General features: G+C 51.9%; 1 protein-coding gene across 2 annotated transcripts; it reads right to left on the bottom strand.

Moving 5' to 3' along the window:
* Positions 1–13: 13 nt before the first annotated feature.
* Positions 14–21,682, bottom strand: LOC105613829 (angiotensin-converting enzyme-like protein Ace3). Of its 2 annotated transcripts, XM_042256160.2 has the most exons (14): positions 12,906–21,682; positions 12,340–12,498; positions 11,988–12,075; positions 11,668–11,811; positions 10,719–10,910; positions 10,543–10,640; positions 10,291–10,463; positions 9,770–9,993; positions 9,526–9,670; positions 7,640–7,738; positions 7,131–7,253; positions 3,064–3,248; positions 2,128–2,567; positions 14–601 (listed from the first exon to the last, which is right to left on the bottom strand). In XM_042256160.2, exons 1-13 carry the CDS (start codon positions 13,062–13,064, stop codon positions 2,143–2,145), a joined length of 2,214 nt encoding a protein of 737 aa, XP_042112094.1. In that variant the 5' UTR covers positions 13,065–21,682; the 3' UTR covers positions 14–601; positions 2,128–2,142. The 2 variants fall into 2 exon arrangements, with proteins under 2 accessions (XP_042112094.1, XP_060251746.1); XM_060395763.1 differs by lacking the exon at positions 12,906–21,682 and having other exon boundaries at positions 11,988–12,448.
* Between the last annotated feature and the right edge of the window lie 128 nt (positions 21,683–21,810).

Here is a 21,810-nt window from a genome sequence, read left to right as displayed (position 1 = left end):
TAGAATAAGCAGATGGGGATGAGGTGAGGTTTACTGAAAGAGCCTTGGAGAGGAGTGGGGGAAGGAGAACGCTGTTCACTGAGCATCTTGGTGAGCTTGAAGCTTTGCAGAGGGTCCAACAGCCAGTTTGGAGCCATCCTTGGAGGGCAAGCACCAACAGGGCATGCACTTTAGGCAAAGGCCGATGATGGAATCAGTGCAAAGGGCTGAGCTGGGAGGTGGGAGAAAAAGGGAATGATAAAGACCCTCAAATGCCATTTTGAACATCTAGATTTAACTGATGGACAACCAAGTTGTTAAGCAGTTAGACATGAAGGAAATATTCCAGTGAAAGAAACTTTACAGCTGAGATCCAAAGAAAGAAACTTTACAATGGCGGGTGGGGGAGGGAGGACGGACAAGGAGGCTCAGTGAGAGTTTTGCTGGAGTCCAGGTGAGAGGCTTGGAGTCCTGGGCTGGGTGTGCCTTTGCCATGCAGAGCCACAATGCCTGATGGGGATCTCGTTGGCCACTGTGGCTGGGGGATGGGAGGGCTGCAAGTGTGGCCTCCTGGGGGGGCAGAGTTGTCCTGGCTGGCCCCGTGTCAGGGGGGATAGCCTGGCTGTGGAGGAAAGGTGGGGCTGTTTCTCATGGGCTCAGGGCATGGGGTGCTGAGCTCTGAGGAGAAATTTGGGCAGAGACACACTCACTCACTTACTTACTCACTCAAACATTTTCCAAATCCCCACTGTGTGCCATGGCCTGTGCTGGCTACAGATGTTTCACTGTGTCCTGACCTTACAGAGCTGACAGCTAGTAATGAGGACAAATAAGGACATTACAGCAAGGCAAAGTAACAGCAGTGACGGAGACATCAAATGAGGGTGCTCTGGAGCCTGCGGTCAGAACAGAAAGTGCTCGGACTCTGCCAGAACTCAAGAAGACCTCTTGAAACCTGGATAGAGGTAGGCTCCATGGAGATCTCGGCCCAGTCCTTCTGTACCCTGATGCCTGACTTCTGGGCTCAGATCTTTAATCTAGAGAGAGCCAGTCCCATCTCTTGGCCACTTTCCCGCTTGCTCAACTGCAGCCCTGATGCCTCCTCTGTGGTTTCTGGCTGCGATGTTACTTCCTATCAAGGTTCCCCTAATTTCCGACAGACATTGATTTTCAGTCTCCTGGGGGGCCCCTGGGGCCTCAGTCCAAACTCACTAAGTTCCCATACACCGGGTGTGGCACCCTTGTGTTAGACCCAGGCTGGAAAGAAAGGGCGAAGAGGGGCAGGAGCAGAAGCCTTCCCTTTCTATTCCTAGGCTTGTCCTTAGAGCACTCATTCCCCAATGTCCTCCTTAAAGCTCTCCCTCCCCATCCTCCCCTCCTCCACTGAGCCTGGAAAGGTGCTGTTTGCCCTGTACTCAATCCCCAGGGCAACAGGCCAGGCAGCAGGTGTGTGTGTGTTGAACAAGGCCATCTCTGGAGTGGAGTGGCTGGAGATGAGCTTTGTTTAAATATTAAACAAGTCAATCATTAATCAAGCCTGGCTGGGTGCCCAGCTACCCCCTGTCTGCATTTGGGAGGGCCTGGTCTGGGGCCGGGATGGGCCATGGGACAGTTTATAAGGCTACTTGCATCTCAGACAGCTGACAGGCAGCTTCTGGGGGCTGGATTATGCAGCCCAACACAGTGCCGGCCAGAATACAGAGTTTAGCGCTCATGAGCTGAGCACGGATGTACAAGGAGCGTCTGGTCCTACTTGCATGCATTTGATAAAGGCACTGAAGCAGTGTCCTGTTTCTAACCATGGCAGATACTCCTTGGGCATTGCAGCCCCTGTCCAGCCCCACAGTAGAATTTCTGAAGAAAACATCACGTAAAGAACCAGTTTTGGGGTGAGGGGCTGGTTTGGGTCACTAAAACTATGGATCCTGAACCCCAGGAGAAGGCAGCTGGTCTGGAACCCAGGGCAGACATGGAATCACCCAGTCACCCATGCACATGACCTCACATACAATAGTTCACAAACGCACAACTGCCCATATACCCAGATCTGCCATGGTTGCACCCAATAGCAGTTGGGTGCTATGCAGGCAAGCAGTCCCCTCCCCCCCCTCTTCATTTGGCCACCCTCCTCCTGCCCCCAAACCTCACCAGTTGCACTGGTGTCTAGTCCCAGCTCCCCCATTCATCTCTCATCCACGGAGGCTTCCTGTTGTGCTGTGTGAAAATCCGAATGATGAGGCCAATGGAGCCCAGCGTCAGGAGGAGGCAGAGGCCCAGCAGCATCCACTGTCTCTTGACAACTTGGTGGGGCTCCATGGCTATGCCCAGAAAGTAGGTTTTGGATGCTGGCTTGATGGCACTGGAGTCCTGTGATCTGGGGCTCTGTGACTGGGTGCCCTGTGACCGGGTGTCTTGTGTACTGGTGTCTTGGGTCAGTGAGCTTTTTTCCAGGGTGTACAGCCTGCGGCCCAGCAGCAGGACTGCCAGTAACATGACAAAGCTCAGGGCCAGCAGCGTCCACTGCCAGGATTTGACCAGGTCAGTGTTCAGCTCCATCCCCAGGAATGCTGCTCTGCTTGTTTCTCTTTCTGTGGAAGACACAGGAAATGCATGGAGCAGGTGGAGCTGGGGAGGGTGCCTCGTGGTGACCAGACGGGATCTGATGGCCACAGGCATTCTCCCTAGCCTCTGGCACCTGCCTTCCAAAGATGAGGGCCTGGCCCTGGAAGGAGGGTAGGAAAGAGGAGCAGGAGGAGGAGGGGGAGCAGATGGCACAGGTAGGGCCATGTACCCCATGGAGCCCAGCAGTGGCTCCATGCAGGGTCAAGAGGTCAGATGCCCACCCCGTGTGCTCAGATCCACCCTGAAGTCTAGCTGGACAGTAGGCAAGGAAGCCTCCAAGCCAGTGGCTGGGGCATGGGCTGTGGTTTTGGCCGAGGCTGTATCAGGTACAGACAGGGTCACACTGCAAGTTCCTTGATGGGCGAGGGGTAAAGGCTGGGCTGTGGTAGGGGCTGGCCCAAAGCAGGCTAGGGTCAGGCCTGGAGCTGGAACAGAGGTGGGACAAGGGTCAGATAGTCAAACCTTCAAAGGAACAGCTGAAGTCTGGCCAGCCCAGTATCTCCCCCTGCCGCACATTCTCAGTGACCAGCCAGTTCAGCAGGGGCTTGAAGTAGGTCATGAGGGCCTTTGTAGACACCTTGGTCTCCCCAGTCATCTTCTCCAGGACCTCCGGCCAGGGCTTGCTTGAGCCCAGCTTCAGGACATCCCTGGGAGTGTAAGTACAGCTGTGAGGCTGTGTGGGGGCATTGGCTGATGCTGCTGGGACCCCTCAGTATGCCCAGCCCCACCTTTAGAGTCTGACTTTGCTAGCCAGACTCTCCCAACAGATGTTCAGCATAATGGGTAAAATCACAAGCTCTGTATGGAAGAGGCCAACACAATAAAGTAAAACAATTATCCTCCAGTTAAAAAAAAAGAAAAAGAAATCTCAAACTTTGAAATAATACTCATCTGTGTTTGATTCTTGACCCTGTGACTCAGCTGTGGGACCTTGGGCAAGTACTTAACCTTTCTGAGAACCTACCTCTTAGGGTGGTTGTGTTGACCAAATAAACACAATTCTGGGAGCATAATTAGGTAGGCAATAAATGTCTGATTACTATTATTATTATTACTAATACTACCACCTTGAGGATTATTATTATCCTGGACTCAAATAAGCCTAAATTCATGAAACACTCTTTCCCATGAGGTGCTCAGTCCCTTCCGGTCTCCCAGGAAGTGTTTGGGAGGATTAGCGAGATTGCAAGCATGGGATGTGTTCTGTGCACTGCCTGCGGCACTGCAGAACTGTCAGCTGCCTCGAGGCTCATCCAGTGATAGGTGGCAGGGGTCTAGCCTCAGGCTTGGCCCAGGCACTCAGGTAGGGGGACAGTGTGCGCTGCAGCCAGGGCTCCAGGCTCCTCCACCCCAGTGTCCCCGGCAGAGGCAGCAGGAGGTGTATGTGATACTTCCCAACCTGCTTCCCCGATCTGACCTGGAGAGAGGTGGGGCTGAGAGGCCCAGAGGCCTAGAGTATGAAATCTAGGCCATCAAGACTCAGGTTCAAGAACCAGCAGTGCTAGTTATGGGCTGCACAGCCACAGACAATCAACTTAACCTCTCTCAGCCTCAGCTTCTTCATCAGTAAAACCAGCCCCCATTAATACCTGCATTTCACTGTGGTGAGGATGAAGACTCATAATGGCAGCAAAAAGGGCTTTGTAGCTTGCAAAGTCTTATATACACTGCTTAATAAACAACTGGGAAAGAATAAGGTGGCGAGACTAAAGGTCAGTAGATCCATGCATGGCAGAGACCACTGGGGGAAAATGTAGCTAGGATCCTAGAGAAATGGAGAAAAGTCATCAAGATAGAAGGGAAAAAAAAACAAGCGAAACCCCATAACTACTTTTAGGTAAGAGGATTTTATCAAGTGGCAGGTACTGCAAAAAAGGAAGGACCTGGTGGGGAAGTCTCAACCACTGAGAGTCTGCCTACTCAGAAACAGTCCTTCAGGCTGGGTGGGACAGAGGTTTGGTACAGGCAGCAAGTGAGACTTGCAAAGCTGACAGCTGGGCACTGCCTGGAGCCCTCAACTCCAGGGCGGCAGAAATGGGCCCGTGGGCAGGATTAGGCCCTCACGGCTAGCTGAGTGAGCCAGGGGAATTTGGGAACTTGGACCAAGGCCACTTCTACCTTCTATTCCCAGTGGCACCAACCTAGAGGCTGCCCCAGGGTGATCACACTTAGGAAGATGAGTCAAAATTAGCAAAATCAAGTTTTAAACTCTATTAGGGAAAAGAGCAGCCAAGAATCTTGCCCTTCCCCTTCTCGCCTGCAAGCGCTTGCCTGCCCCATTCTTCCACAAAAGGCCTAGAGATGACTGGCAAGTCCTCGGCATGCTTTGGTACCAAGTCAGACCCTGGGAGCCTATATGTCCTGGGTGGAGAGGGGTAGGGAAATGATGAGAAAGACTGAGGTCAAATGTCTCACCGATCAAGTGGGATAAAGGCTCAGTCAAAAGTGAGTTGATGCTGGACTTCCCTCATGGCTCAGTGGTAAAGAATCTGCCTGCCAGTGCAAGAGACACAGGTTTGATCCCTGGTCTGGGAAGATCCCGTCATGCTACGGAGCAACTAAGCCTATGGGTCACAACTACTGAGCCTGTGCTCTTGGACACAGGAGCCACAACTACTGAGTCCACGTGTCACATCTACTGAAGCCTGAGCACCTAGAGCCCAGGCTCCGCTACAGGAGAAACCATGGCAATGAGAGGCCCAATCTCCACAACTGGAGAGTAGCCCCTCGTTCCCCACAACTGGAGAAATAGCCTGAGCAGCAACGAAGACTCAGCACAGCCAAAAATATAAAATTATTTAAAAAAAAAAACAAACTTAAGAGTACTCTTGGAAATATCCAATGAATATTAAAGTGTGTTTTTTCAAAAGAGTTGATGTATGGAAAACGGAAGTCTGCTATTTCTTGTACTCTTGCACTGAGGGACAGAGTTCCCTCCTTGGTCCCCTGGCAAGACCTCCTTACCCTCTTTGCATGTTCACCAAATCCCTTTCTTGCTGCACCAGCTCCTTTCTTGGCGTATGGTTATTGGTTTATCCTGTGGCCCATTGCCCCCTGCTGGACGCAGGGCAGGCTGTTGGGCATGTGAACAGGTAAATGTTTGCTGAGTGAGTAAATGATGGGCACCCAGAGACATGAACGCAGGGAGCTGAGAGGCCCCTTCTGTGCCACACATTCTGAGAAGCTCAAACCTGGGCAGTTGGCTAGAATAAATCCCAGGAGTATGAAAAGATGAAATAGCAAATAGACTAGGGAGACAAGAAGGCATGTCAAGTGCAGCCCTCCTGGGAGCAAAGGCAAGGATCAGTCTTGCAACTCTGTCTGGCCTCATGGGTACTGACAAGCTGCATGGTGGAATCACAAACATGCTCATTACATTTTCAAAGGATGCCAAATTATTGTGGATAATTATTAGGATACCACATAGTGGCTTTGTTCATCCTCTGGGAAACCAGGAATAAAACTCAACATGACCTTGACCGATTATGGTAATGGACCTGCTGAAATCAGTTGAAATGCAATGAGAAAAAGATTATGTCAGTGGGGCAGGATCCATATCCCAGAGACTGGAGTGCTGATCTTGGGACCAGAGGGCCCAGGTCTAGCTTCACCAGAACAGCATCCTTTATAACTGATGGAAGCAACAGGGTGGAAGATAATGTGTTCTAGAGTCACTTTGGGGCTCAAAGCATGATTCTGCCACTTCCTAGATCAGCAACATGCAATTATACCTCTCTGAGCTTCAGTTTCATCATTTATGAAATGTGGATAATAAAATCCACTTTGCAAGTTATGAACTGCTAATGTGAAGCACTGTAAGAGCGCTTGTTAGAGAGCCAGCCTGTGGAAGTAAATGCTTCCAGCCCAGGTCAGCCTCTCACCCCGCTCCAGGTTTCCTTCAGGGCCAGAAACTTGTACCACAGAGGCAGGGATGGAAAGGATGGGCTAGACACCAAGAGCAGGGAAAAGAGACTGCGGGTGGGGGGTCTAAGTAGACCACAAGCTGATCAGAGTGGGCCAAGAGGCTGGTGCAAAAGCAACCCAGATCAGCCTGGGAACTGGGTTCAGGCACGTCCGAGAAAAGACAGGCAAAGCAGAGTGCACTCCAGGGCGCATCAAGTGCTGCTGAGAAGCTAGGCAGGCACCTTGCAGGGAAAGAATAAGGGGATTCAGACGGAAGATGGAGGCAGAGGCGAGACCCCAACACTGGCTTCCCATCTGGGACAGTTCGATTTATTGACAATGTGAGCAAGTGCGTGCATGCGTGCATGCGTGTGCATGTTAGCAGCGGGGGCTAAGCCATCTCTCTGACCACAGGGGCTACATAAGAGGAAATGGGCTTTGATTAACATGGGAGAGACTGTAGTCTCTCAGACTCTGTAGTCTCTCGTAGTCTGACAGAGGGAAGAACTTCCACCAGAACAGAAGCGCTGTGCAGGGGACCTGGGGTGGAGCCAGGTGAGCAGAGGAGCCCGGCGCAAGCTTCCAGCAAGGTTAGGGAAGGACAAGGGAAGGGGGAGGGCACTCACTCCAGGAGCTTCCCAGCCTCCTTGGAGTTATAGATGTCACAGTGGTGCAGCGGCCCCATGTGGCCTGAGGCCTTGCAGAGTGCTTCATGGAACTGGAATTGGAGCACGAGGCTGAGAAAGTACCTGGGGAGAGAAGGCGAGGCCGGCTGGGGGCGTGGCAGGGGTGGGCTCGGGTCAGTGGTCACCGTCAGGGAGGCTGGTCCTGGGATGCTGCAGGATCTCTCCTTCCTAACCTTCTGGACTCATGCGCCCCCTCCCCCCTCCTGCTCACCTTTCAGGGCAGCAGACACGCTTTCCCATCACGCTGCCCTCCACAGGGGAGCTGATGTGAAAGCAGTGTGTTCAGGACAAGGCCCTCAGGAGAGTGTGCCGTCTGACAGGAGGAGGTGGGGAGGCGTGCAGGGGGAGGACATTTGGGTCTAGGGCCTTCCTGAAAATCCTCCACTGGGTCCTGTGTCCCCGAACCCCCAGCCCCCAGGCCGCTTCTGCTGGAGTGGCCCAGACCTTACCGTATGTAGGGCAAGCTGGCAGAGATGTGAAACTTGGCGCCTGGATCAAAGTCCTCCTCCGTCCGAGGGATGGGAGGGCACAGGCCCTGGTATTTCAACCTGGGGGCGGTGTTAATCGGGGGCTTGAAAGTGCCACCTGGTAAGATTTCCAGAGCCCTTTTCCTTCTGGAGCATTTGCACAGCTGTCAAAGCGACTTGGCATGAGGAGGACACTTAATGCATTTTATTGATTAAATAAATGAGTTGAAAACACATGGGATTGGGAATCAGAGAATTAAACAATTACAGGAGTTAACATCGAGCATGTCCTCTCTGCAGGAACTGTGCCGAGTTCTCCACCCTGGCTCCCTCAACTCTATCCTGGCTCTGGGGACACGGGAGGGAACGGGCTAGGCAAGGTCCCTGCTTTCATCTTAACGATGGGGGACGGCCATGGACCAACCAACCAAGTGGTTCTGTCTGGTAAGAAGTGCTGAGAAGAAAACACAGCACCATCCCTGTGGTATGGAGGAAAACCGAGGCTTAGAGATCAGGGAGTTGGTAGCAGGACACGGCAGAGTCGCGGGCAGACCCCGGTAACTGCTGGCTTTGCCCCTCTGAGCTGTGTGACTGTGGGAAAGTTGATTGTTACCGAGTCTGCTTGTAAAGTGTTGTCTGTGAAATGGGCATTACGTGAGCCATCTTTGGGGTGGACGAAGTCTATGGAAAAGCTCGTCGTTTCACGTTGGCCCACTGGAGCCCTGCACAGTCTTCACGGGGAAGCTTCTCTCTCATCCACGAGGTTCTGTTCGAGGACCAGGGAGTTGCCCCCTCCCTCAGCCTCCGGTTTCCATCACTCAGGGGGTGGTGGGTGTGGCTGAGGAAGGGGGTGACGTCCCTCAGTCCAGATGGCTGGTTGGGGTGCCTTTGGAGGGGGCACAAGGTTAAGATTCTGCCAATCCCCCCAGTGATGTCCGGTCCTGAATTTGGGGTGGGAGTCGGAGGGTGAGAGGACAAAGGGAGGGGCAGCCCGCTCTGCCATCCCTGGGTGGCAGTGTGACCGCAGGCTGGGCACCTGTTCTTCCTCTGAGAGTGGCCATGGGTCGTTGTAAAGGCTCAAGTCAGCCTAAGGGCCTGATGTGGGCCCTCCAGGAGTGCCTATGGCCAGCAGACCTGAGCTGGTGGGTCTGAGGATTGGTGGAGAAGAGGAAGCCTTGTGCACGCGCAATTATTATCCAACCTAACAGCCAGGGGTCGGTGATGGGATGGACACGGGTGCCCCTCACTCAAGACTGACGCTGCCCGACTGCTGGGGGGCTCCTTCACTGCCAGTTCCGCCCACAGACAGGCCTGGAACACAGTCAGAGACAGGTGTGTGTGTCTGTGTATGTGTGTGTGTCAGGATAATAGGAAAGGGGGCAGTGGGCTTGCCCTTGTCATATAAGGACTCTCCACCGGAAGGAAAGAGCTCAGACCCCAAACACCCGCTCTGCTGGCCCCACTGGGAGGCAGAGAAGGGAGGGGAGGAGCAGGAAGGCCTGCCTGGTGGTCAGCATCCCATTCTTGGAGGGCCCAAGTGCAACCACCGTGCGAGCTTGCCGGCCTCCAGGGATCCCTCGAGGGGCTACGAGCCTGCTGAGTGCTGGAGCCAGATTCGACACGATCCCCCAAGAGCCACACTCCGGCCCTGCCCACTTCAGCGGGAATACTTTTGTCTGGTGACGAGACAGCCAATGCCACCCCAGGGCTTCCCCGTGGCCACAGATTAGCAGCATCACACGCCCAGTTCTGCCCCCAGAAGCGAGACGGTGGTGCCCTTTGGTAGCAGGCGGTCCCCTTGAGGCTGCCCCAAAAGCCCACCCTGGTCCAGGTGTGGTCAGAGGGGCCCGAATGGCGGTCCTCCCCACCTGAGGTTCCACCACTCCTGGTTGTACACGTCCTTCTCGATGGTGCCGTCAAAGACCTTCCAGCGAAACAGGTCCATCAGGTAGGCGAAGGGGATGAAGGCGATCTTCTCCAGGGCAACGCTCATCAGGAAATTGACCTCCTCCTCTGGGGAAAGCGGGGGGCAGTCAGGAGGCGGCTCTGGTCCCGCCTCCCTTAGGCCTTGCCCGGGGGCCCCAGGCCTGGGATCCTTCTGGTCCCCATCACCTTTGTCCTGGTGCTGTTGGCTGAGCAGGCCTCTGTTGAGCAGGTGCTTGTGGGAGGAGGCTGAGAGGGTGACCACCGACCCCACGGCCTCCTCGAAGGCTGGGTTGGCGCCTGCGCGGAAGATCACCGAGAGGTTCTTGTACTGCAGGAAGTACTGGATGTGGCCCATCTGGTGGAAGATGGACAGCAGGTCCTTTATAGTCACTTCGGTGCACTTCTTTATCCTAGGGTTAAAGGGCAGGGGTCAAGGAGGATGGGGATGCCCTGGGAGAGGGAGACATTGCCCTACTCAGGCTCTGTAAAGGGACTGGGCGGTCGGGCTGGAGACCAGCAGGGCCTTGTGCTCTCGGTACTCCAGGCGCCACATCCGAGCAGGGGCCAGGCCCTTGGCTTTCACACTCATCTCCCCCAGGTGGCCGGCTCACCGCCCCCTACCCCCCGCCACCACCCCGCTGAGACAGGCAGACAGGTGGAGAGCAGAAGGAGCAGAGGAAGGGGGCGATACCGCGCAGGGTGAGCACCTGAAGTCCTTCCCGTTGTAGAAGTCCCAGGCGGACGCGTGGCACTCCACCTCCCGCCCGTCAGTTGGCCTTTCCATCATGGAGTTTTCCCAGAACTCAGGAGGGGTGGAAAGCAGCCCCATGGAGGTGAAGAATTTTTCAGCCTCTTGGAACATTTTCTCGGGCTTCCAGTGCTGTGGGGAAGAGGCAGCATGTGGGACCCTGCCCGGGGGCTGTGGGGTGGGCAGGGCAGACCGGGGCCCAAGCGCTGACCTGGCCTTTCATGATCTTCGTGATGTCCTCAGGGGGCTTCTCCGGGAAGGGCAGCGCTAGGTCTAAGATGTTGACCCAGGACTGAGCCCACATGTTCCCTGGGAGAGGAGGGGCAGGGTTAAGAGGAGGCGGGAGACCGTCTCTCCCCACCGACTGAGCGCCAGCTGGGGCTTTACCCAGGATGTGGGCGGGGATGGGCCCCCTCAGGTCGATGAGCTCGGGCCCATAGAAGCGGTAGAGGGCCCTCCGCACGTAGGCATGCAGGTTCAGGTAGAGCGGCTGCAGCTCCTGGAACAGCTGCTCCAGGTCTTCCTGCAGCGAGTCGGACTCGTACGTGGACCGCCACAAGGCCCCCATGTCTTGGTAACCTAGGACAGGGGAGGGGGCTCAGGGTTGACCCCCACCCACCCTTCAGCCTGGCCTGGCTGGCAGGAAACCCAGGCACCTGCTAGGGAAGCCAACTGACCTAGATCCTCGAGGTCTTTATCTGCCAAACAGGAAAGACACCACCCTCCCAAGGTCACCATCCGTAAAGGACGAGAGTGGGATGGAAAGGCACTTAGCAAAGCACACACTGAGCATCCTCTGGGCCTGCATCCTCTGGGACAGGGTCTGCTCCTCTCTCCACCTGGAGCCCCACCCACCCGGGCTGCCTTTCTTCAGATCCTCCCGAGAGCTTCTTGTTGCCCAGCTTGCTCCATCTTTCAGGCCTTGGATGAATGTCAGCGAGGCCCTCCCCGCCCACCTGACTGAAACAGGGTCCTTTCTTCTCTCTCTGCAGCCCCATCCTTCTCAGCACTTATCCTGGGTGGTGACTGGAAATGAGCATCTGTCTCCCAGAGGCCTGTAAGCCCGGGGAGGGTGGGCACCTTCCCCGTCTTTCCACCTGTGCATCCTCAGACCCTCCCCGGCAACGGCACACCCCAGGAGTAGTGCTCAGTTGCTGTTTGTGGATCCACACGACAAGTGAGCCAGCTCTGCACTCCCCAGCGGCAGGACTCAGGGTCCCTGTCTCCAGATCCTATCCAGACTCGGCTTCACCCTTCCCAGCACTGCCCTGAGCCCCATGCAGGCTGCAGTCTGCCCAGCTGGATGGGCTGGCAGGTGCGGGGTGAGGGGCCTCACCATTGAGCTTCGCAGCCTTGTTGCTGAGCTGCACGTAGCGCTCAAAGGTCATGCGGAGCTGGCGACCCACAGCATCCCGCCAGCCCTGCCAGGCCCACAGCAGCTCCTTCTGGTCTCGGGAGGTGGCCATGACTTCTTCGAGGTCTGTATCCAGAAAAGGAGCCGAGGTGGGACCTCATTCCACCCGGCCTCCTGCCCTCTCCTGCTGTGGGTAGCCCTCCCCATGTGCAGCTGGGGCTGGGAGGAAGGTGGGAATCTGGAGACTATTGGAACAGGCTGTGCTGAGACTCGGGTGGGTGGGTGTGGGCTCGGGTGCTCACCAGGCTCCAGGGGCAGGCAGGGCCCCTCATTCAGGCAGACCTGGGCCATGCTGTACGTGGTCTCCATGTAGGCCAGAATCTCGTTGTACTGGGGGGACAGGTGTCACCCAGGGCAGGCCCGCAGCCATGGGCCCACCCCCAGCGCTAGTCCCACCAGCTGGGAGAGGCAGGCCTGGCCAAGGCATCGTCCCATCTTCCCACTAGCCTCTGCTCACCTCCCTCACCCACCCAGAGGAAGCTCTGGCCCTGCCTCCCCCAACCTCTTTCCAGCCCCAGGCGGCTCCCCACCCGGCGGCCTGCCCACCCTGGGGTGGGGAGCATGTGCCTGGAGACCTGGGGGCTTGTCCATCACCTCCCGGAGCTCCTCCTTGGGCAGGGCCGCCTTGTCTACGTTCAGCAGCTTACTCAGCATGCGCTTCACGTCCGAGTCCTGGAAGTTGGCGACCTTAAACAGGCGGGCCCGCGTGCCAAAGTACAGCGTGTGCTGGGACTTCTCCACGTCCTTGTACAGCTGGAAGGATGGTCACCACATTTGTCGTGTGAGGGTGAAGGAGAGGGTGAGGGTGTCACAGTGAACTCCAGGGCCCAGCCCCACAACCTCCTTCCAAAACCCCTTTAAAGGGTTTGGAGTCATTGAAACTTTGCTAAGAGCAAGAAGGGAGGGAACCTGCTCCCTAAAAGCAAGCAGGTGATATTTACAAGAGAAAAGAAGCTAGAGGTTCCAGCCCAGACAGCTTTCAGGGCTCCAGGAGGCCTGGAGCCTGACGTCTGTTCCGACACGTGCTTTGGGGCTTCCCTCTCTCATCTAGCTCTGGAAGAGTGGCAAAAGGTGTGATTCCTTGCCCCCCAGCACCCCTGCACCGTGACCCCTGAGAAGAACAAAGGGCGAAGGGGGCAGGGGTGGAAGTGGTACCACACCATCTCCTCTTGATTTTTCTTTGTGATGTTGGTGACATAGTTCCAGGCGGCCTCCATGAACTGGTTCCACACAACCTGGGCTGTTCGGTCGTAAAACTGCAGGAAGGCCTTTGCCACAGTCTCATTGTAGAGCTGGTCTGCAGAGACGGAGATGGGCATCAATTGTCCTGGGAGGGGCCTGCCCCTGCCTGGTCCCCGGGCCTGACCCCACGCTCCCTTGGGTCGTAGCCCCACCTGAGTCCTGGTCACTCTGAGCCACGGCACAACAGACGAGCACAAGTAGGGGAGGTCCAGGGCAAGTCCATCTTGTTCCCATGGCCAAAAGAACAGCAGAGCTGGAGGGGGCTGTGGCCCAATCACGGTCCAGCTCCATATTGTGACATCAGGGGCTAAAGGGCCAGCCACGGAATGTCAGAAAGGGAAAGGCCCCACCTAACTTCTGGCCCAACTGTCCCCATTTTACAGGTGAGGAGACTGAGGTCTAGAATGGTCTAGCCATACTACCTTCACACCAGGTCAGTGGCAGAGCCAAAAGGACAACCAGGGCTCTTGATGTCTAGACCAGAGCTTGTTCCACTCTACTTTGTCACTTCTCCCTGGCATTGGAGCCACCCTTGATCTTGACCAGGGATTGATGAACCCCCTCCCTCCACAGGCCGCCATTACGTCTGAGCAGGTGAGTGGGAGGATGGATGAACGGGTAGATGGAAGGAAAAGACCTCTCTGGGTCTCTGGATTCTGGAAGCACAGTTGTCCTTCCATGCTCTTCTGTCTTGACCACTTATGTTCTCAGTTTTTGGCCTTTTTCTCTCTTGAGGGAAGTATGATCGACCCAGGGCTCCTCCTCTCTTTCACTGTCCTTACACCTGTTTCCCAAGGGAGAGCCCTAGACCATAAGTTTGCTGTCAGGAGGCACAGAAGGTAAGGGGCCATCTATCAGGATTTTAAAAAACAGTATGTTTTGGTTGCTTGGTTATTATTTGGTTACTATTATCTTCATGCTATACACATCACCCTCCAGACTTAATTTTCTTGCAACAAGAAGTTTATACTTTTTGACTGCCTTCACCCATTTCACCCACCCACCCTTCCCTCAGGCATTCACCATCTCTATATCTATGAGTTCAATTTTGTTTTGTTTTGTTTGGGGGTGTTTTTAGGTTTTTTCACTGTTGTTGTATGTGCTCAGTTGCTCAGTCATGTCTGACTCTTTGCGACCCCACGGACTGTAGGCCCTCAGGCTCCTCTGTCTGTGGGATTTCCCCGGCAAGAATACTGGAGTGGGTTGCCATTTCCTCCTCCAGGGGATCTTCCTTACTCAGGGATTGAACCCACATCTCCTGTGTCTCCTTCCTTGCAGGGAGATTCTTTACTGCTGAGCCACTGGGCAGATTTTTGTATTTTAGATTTTGCCTATAAATGAGATCATACCGTATTTGCCCGTCTCTGTCTGACCTATTTCACTTAGCATAATGCTCTGAAGTTCCATCCATGCTGTTGCAAATGGCAAGCTTGCCTTCTTTTACATGGCAGAAGAGTATTCCTGTGCGTGTACATGCACGTGTGTGTATGTGTTACATTTTTAATTTCCATCAGTGGACACTTAGGCTGTTTCCTTATCTCAGCTATTGTAAATAATGCTGCAGTGAACATGAGGGTGCAGATATCAAGACTGTAATTTCATTTTCTTTGGATACATACCCAGGAGTGGGATTGCTGTATTATATGGTAGCTCTTCAGGCACTCTATCAGATCTAATCCCTTGAATCTGTTTGTCACTTCCACTGTGTAATCGTAAGGTATTTGATTTAGGTCATACCTGAATGGTCTAGTGGTTTTCCCTATTTTCTTTAAGTCTGAATTTGGCAATAAGAAGTTCATGATCTGAGCTACAGTCAGCTCCTGGTCTTGTTTTTGCTGACCGTATAGAGCTTCTCCATCTTTGGCTGCAGAGAATATAATCAATCTGATTTCAGTATTGACCATCTGGTGATGTCCATGTGTAGAGTCTTCTCTTGTGTTGTTGGAAGAGATTGTTTGCGATGACCAATGTGTTCTCTTGGCAAAACTCTATTAGCCTTTGCCCTACCTCATTCTGTACTCCAAGGCCAAATTTGCCTGTTACTCTGGGTGTTTCTTGACTCTCTACTTTTGCATTCCAGTCCCCTATAAGGAAAAGGACATCTTTTTTGGGTGTTAGTTCCAGAAAGTCGTGTAAGTCTTCACAGAACCATTCAACATCAGCTTCTTCAGCATTATTGGTCGTGATATTGAATGGTTTGCCTTGGAAACGAACAGAGATCATTCTGTCATTTTGAGATTGCATCCAAGTACAAGTATTGCATCCAGATGTTCAAGCTGGATTTAGAAAAGGCAGAGGAACCAGAGATCAAATTGCCAACATCTGCTGGATCATCGAAAAAGCAAGAGAGTTCTACAAAAATATCTACTTCTGCTTCATTAACTATGCCAAAGCCTTTGTGTGGACCACAACAAAGTCTGGAAAATTCTTAAAGAGATGAGAATACCAGATCACCTGACCTGCCTCTTGAGAAATCTGTATGCAGTTCAGGAAGCAACAGTTAGAACTGGTCATGGAACAACAGACTGGTTCCAAATAGGGAAAGGAGTATGTTAAGGCCATATATTGTCATCCTGCTTATTTAACTTATATGCAGAGTACATCATGAGAAATGCTGGGTTGGATGAAGCACAAGCTGGAATCAAGATTGCCAGGAGAAATATCAATAACCTCAGATATGCAGATGACACCACCCTTATGGCAGAAAGCGAAGAAGAACTGAAGAGCCTCTTGATGAAAGTGAAAGAAGTGAGTGAAAAAGTTGGCTTAAAGCTCAACATTCAGAAAATGAAGATCATGGCATCTGGTCCCATCACTTCATGGCAAATAGATGGAGAAACAGTGGAAACAGTGACAGACTTTATTTTGGGGGGCTCCAAAATCACTGCAGCCGTGAAATTAAAAGACACTTGCTCCTTGGAAGAAAAGCTATGACCAACCTAGACAGCATACAAAAAAGCAGAGACATCAGTTTGCTGACAAAGGTCTGTCTAGTCAAAGCTATTGTTTTTCCAGTAGTCATGTATGGATGTGAGAGTTGGACTATAAAGCTGAGCACTGAAGAATTGATGCTTTTGAACTGTGGTGTTGGAGAAGATTCTTGAGAGTCCCTTGGCTGCAAGGAGATCCAATCAGTCCATCCTAAAGGAAATCAGTTCTGAATATTCATTGGAAGGACTGATGCTGAAGCTGAAACTCCAATACTTTGGGCACCTGATGAGAAGAACTGACTCATTGGAAAAGATCCTGATGCTGGGAAAGATTGAAAGAGGGAGGAGAAGGGGACAACAGAGGATAAAATGGTTGGATGGCATCACCGACTCAATGGACATGGGTTTGAGTAAACTCCGGGAGTTGGTGATGGACAGGGAGGCCTGGCATGCTGCAGTCCGTGGGGCTGAAAAGAGTCGGACATGACTGAACTGAACTGAACTGAGCAACTGAACTGAACTGAATTGAACTGATGGTAATCTATTTTTAATTTTTTTTGAGAAACCTCCATACTGTTTTCCAAGTAGCTGCACCAATTTACATTCCTACCAACAGTGCACAAGTGTTCCCTTTTCTTCATATCCTTGCTCTCACTTAATAGTTCTTGTCTTTTTGATAAGAGCCATTCTAAGAGGGGGAGGTGATGTCTCATCGTGGTTTTGATTTGTATTTCCCTGATGACTAGTGAGGTTGTATAACTTTTCATGTACTTCTTGGCCATCAGTAAATCTTCTTTGAAAAAAAGTCTATTCAGATCCTTGCCCATTTTTAAATCAAATTTTTTTCTGTAGTTGTTTGGACTTCCATGAATTCTTCATGTATGTTTAATAGTTAACCCTTTATCAGATAGTATATGATTTACAAATACTTTCTCTGAGTCTGGGAGTTGCCTTTTCATTTTGTTGATGGCTTCTTTTGCTGTGCATAAGCTTTGTAGTTTGATGTAGGATCATTTGTTGATTTTTGCTTTTGTTGCCTTTTAGGTGTCAAATTTAAAAACAATCTTGGCTAAGACTGATGTCTAGGAGATTACTCCCTGTATTTTCTCCTAGGATTTTTATGGTTCAAGGCCTTACTTTGAAGCCCTTAATTCACTTTGAGTTGATTTTTGTCTGTGGTATAAGACAGGGGTCCAGTTTCATTCTTTTGCATGCGGCCATCCAGTTTTCTCAACACCATTTATTGAAGACACTATCCTTCCCTCATTGTATATTCTTGACTTTTCTGTCATAAATATATTGACCATATATGTGTGGGATTATTTCTGGGCTTTCTATTCCGTTCCATTGATCTATGTGTCTGTTTTTATGTCAGTACCAAACTGTTGTGTTTACTGTAGCTTTGTAATAAAGTTTGAAATCAGGAAGTGTGGTGTCTCTAGCTTAGCTCTTCTTTCTCAAGATTGCTTTGGCTATTTGGGGTCAAATATAGTATTTTAAAAAATGCAAAATACAGAGCTGAGATGAAAAGAAGAAAAGGGACTATTCAGATGCCTGGGAGACAAGGAGGGCTCATGCAGCAGCGAGTGGGAGCCCCTATGAGCACTCAAAATGCATCCATGCCCAAAGGGCTGCCATCAGTGCCTGCCTGAGAATAGTCAGCCACAGTGGAAGTAATGCCTCCATCAAGGGAGCCAGCAGATGGCTTCTTTTCCAAAAGGACCCTGCAAGAAAAAACCTTGAAACCAACCCTGAGGACACCTTCACAACCTGGTGTGTGCCTGGTAATGGTTCCCCTGTGGAAGGCTATTCCAGTGGAGATGGCTCATAGGTCAAGAATACCATGTACAAGAGGAAATCCAACGCAGTTAGTGTTAGTAATGACCTCCACCGCTAAACATTGTACAGGGGCTAGGGACCTTTTGAGGGCTTTTGGAATATGAATCCTCACAATAAACTACGAGGCAGGTACTATGATCAATACATCCAGTTTATAGATGAGGAAAAGGAGGGACAGAGAGGTTGGGAAACTTGCTCATAGTCACACAGCTAGCAAACAGCGGAGGTGGGACTCAAATCCACATAGCTCGGCTCCAGAGTCTGTGCTAAACTCCAGACACAGAAATGGATTAGACCACACCCAAGGAAGGAGAGGCATTAGGGAAATCTGACAGGGACTTAACTAGGCTTCACACCATCTGCAAAAATAAACTCAAAATGGATTACAGACCTAAACATAACTCAGACTGTAAAACTCTTTGAAGAAATCATAGCGGAAAAGCTTCATGACATTGGATTTGGCAATGATTTCTTGGATATGATACCAAAAGCATAGGCAACAAAAGAAAAAACAGACAAGTTGGACCTCATTAAAATTAAGAGATTTTGCACATCAAAGGACACTAACAACAGAGTAAAAAGGCAAGCAAGAGAACTTGAGAAAATATTTGCAAATCCTAGATCTGATAAGCGACTAGTAGCCAGAATATATAAAGAGCTCCCCAAACTCAACAGTGAAGAAACAAACAAGCCAATTCAAGGGTGGGCAAAGGACTTCACTAGATATCTTTCTAAAGATTATCTCTAAATGGATCATAAGTACTTGAGAAGATGTCTAATATCACTATTCATTAGGGAAATACAAATCAAACTCCAAAACACAAAACACAGAAAACATCAAGTGATGGCCAACACATGCAGAAATTGGAACATCTGTGCACTGCTGGTGGTACTAAAATGGTGCAGCCACTGTGGAAAAGAGTATAAAATTACTTTATGACCCAGAAATTTCAATTTGGGATGTGTACCCAAGAGAAGAGGACTCGAATAGATATGGTGATGGCTGCACAGTAATTGAATATACTCAATGCCACTGAACTGTGTACTTCAAAACGGTTAAAATGGTCCTGGCAGTCCAGTGGTTAAGACTCTGTGCTTCCAATGCAGGGGGTATGGGTCTGATCCCTGGGCGGAGAACTAAGATCCCACATGCTGTGTCATGGCCCCCCCACAAAAAAAAAGGTCAAATGGTAAATGCTAGGTATATATTATAGCAATTAAAAAAAAAAAAGCAGGTCTTTAAAAGTATAAGAGAAGGAACAGGATCTGTGAAGTAAGAATATACTTTTGTGAAGACACTGGAGGTCCAAAACTAATAGAAGTGCAAAAATAAAAAGTATGGTTATTAAATTGGAAAAGTAGTCTTCTCAATGCACAGGCTAAGATATAGCCAGGGAAATCACTCGGAGGGCAGGACAGAGAGAGGGATGAGAAATACGAGCGGGAATGAGGAGACAGAGGACAAAGTAGGAAGCTCCCAGCAGGGCCTGGCAGGAGTCCCGGAGAGGAGGCTGAAGAGGACGAGGAGGTGACAGCTGAACGTCTCCAGAACTTAAGGAAGCCCAGTCCCAGAGGTGAACGAGCCCACTGCACTCCCAGCGGGAGGACATCGATGGTAGAGGGAGGAATTGTGAAGAAGTCTATCCAGCTCACAGTGAGCTGCTCTGGGCAGTTTTCTCCATCCCTGCTGGGGGGGGGGGGGCGGTCTAACTTTGCCCTTCCAGCTCTCTCTCGGGCTTCGACTCGAGGAGATGCTTGAAGTGGGAGGCAGTTACGAAGCAATCTTTATCAGGAGATGATGATCAGGAAACTAGGCACCAGGAATTTCTACATTATCTCATCCGACCAATCGCAGCAATTGTGAGAGGGTTCATAAGAACCATCATAGCAACCATCTCACAGGTGTGAAATTGGAGGCTCAAAAAATGGAAGTAAGTTGCTCAAGGTCAAATTCAGAGATAGGATTTGACTTAGGCCTAATCTGAAGCCAGTCGATTCCCTACAGAGCCAGAGTGGGCAGCATGAGGCAGGGTGTGGAGACTGAACAAACCATCATCACTTCCGGCCCGCATGGATCAGAGCTGGTCCCTGATGGGCAGCCTTGGTCAGGGCTCAGCTCTCAGGTCACTGGCAGAAAATGTCGGAACGGCCCCTCTTCCTGTTGTCACCACCTCCTCAGCTATCCCCCAGGCAGGCACGGCCTCACCTCGATCATCCAGGGAGGCAGAAACAGGACTCTAAACGTTTTTAATATTTCAAAAGCCCTGGTGGATAAAGCTGTTAAGTCTTTTCAGCTCAGACCTTTGAGTGCTTCCCAGAGGCTCTGACAGGCAGCAGGAACCCCTGAAGCTTATAAAGATAGGAAGGGGGTCATGACAATGACCTCTGTCTGCCAAACAGCTTTTGAAACATCAGGCTGGGGAGGGGGGTCATTAAAGAAGTCTTGGGTGGTAGAAGGCTTGGAACTATTTAGAGGCTATGTTTATAAATTCCACTGTCTCAAGTAATCATAAACTTCCACTCTCTTGCAAATCCGGAATACCTCAACTCCACATCCGGACCCATGGAATAGGCCTGAACAATTGCAGCTATGTGCCCCCCCTACACACACACAAATACAATCACAAACACACACACAATCACAGGCACATAAACACAGATACACACAATCACAGACACAGGAACACACAGACACCAACGCAGACACACATACTAACAGACACACAAACACACAGATACACACACACACTGACACAACAACAGCTGGAGACTGGAGGGGGGTGGGGGCAAAAGCTGTGGACCTAAAGGATACTAGGGGGACAGATACTAGGGTTGGGCCAAGTCTTATCTGCAAAGCCAAGAAGGGGCACAGGGCCAAGGGTCCTCCCGGGGGGGCCAGGCTTTGGCCATTAAAAAATACCATTAGGTTTGGCATTTAAATATTAAGAAAAAGACTGTCTAGTCATGCTACCTGGAAAAAGGTTACACAGCTGTAAATACAGTGTGATCAGATTTAAAATATAGTGTTGAGGAAAAAAGGCTGGAAATACATATACCAAATGTCAACAGTGCTTAACTCTTGGTGTTGATATAAAAGGGTTTTCTTTACACATTTCTTTATTTTCTAAATTTTCTACAGTAAACATCTAGATAAAAGATTAATGTCCCTCAAAATGATACTCTCTCAAAACCAGGCTGGCCTCTGAGGAAGGCTCGGGGTGAGGGCGTGTGCTGGGGGCATGGGTGGGGTAGTCCCCCGCAGTCAGTCCCTCCGTGGGCACCGGCTTCTGCCTGGCTGGGGCAAAGGGTCCTGACCCTGGGCCCTGGGGGCAGTACTCCGGTGGCTCTGAGCACATGTGTGAGTGGACATGGAGCTAGGGTAGGCACGGGCCAGTTCTGTGCCCTCAGCCGGCAAGGCGCTCCCCCCGGGGACTAGAGGACAGCTGGGAGCCTTCCGTCCGGGGACTGGACCGTTTATGGGAATAGCGGGGGCAGGGCTCCAGCAGCCCAGAATGTCTGCTCCCCCTTTGCCGCCCAGAGCCCTCCTGGGCCAGTGCCCAGGCCTGGCCAGGCCTGCCTGCCACAGCAGGCGGGGGGCCAGCTGCCCGGGCTGGCGGGGGTACTGGCCTGGGCGCTGGGTGGGGCTGGGGCCAGAGCTAGGAGGTGTTTTCCAGCCTCTTCTTGGAAAGAGATGAAGACCCTGGAGAAGTGACCCCCTTGATTGGCAGGAAGCGAGGGAGCTTCCCCGTCCTGTCCCTGGCTTCCCCGTGAGGGACACAGACACGGATGGGAAGGCAGGACCTTTAATTGTATCCACAGGGAGACGGGGAGAGGGTGCCATGTGAGGGGGGACTCTGGATCTCTGGGGACCAGGGGCAGGGGCCACGGTGGCCCGAGGTCCGGAGGCCTGAGGGGGATGGGGGAGGGGGGATGGGGGAGGGGGGATGGGGGAGGGGGGGTGGGGGAGGGGGGGGGGAGGGGGAGGGGAGGAGGGGAGGGGGAGGGGGGCGGGGGGAGGGGGCGGGGGGGGGGGGGGGGGGGGGGGGGGGGGGGA

This window comes from Ovis aries, chromosome 11 (genome assembly GCF_016772045.2).
Source record: "Ovis aries strain OAR_USU_Benz2616 breed Rambouillet chromosome 11, ARS-UI_Ramb_v3.0, whole genome shotgun sequence".
Taxonomy (NCBI): Eukaryota; Metazoa; Chordata; class Mammalia; order Artiodactyla; family Bovidae; genus Ovis; species Ovis aries.
Note: the sequence above shows the minus strand (reverse complement) of the source record. Positions and strands in the feature narration are given on the sequence as shown.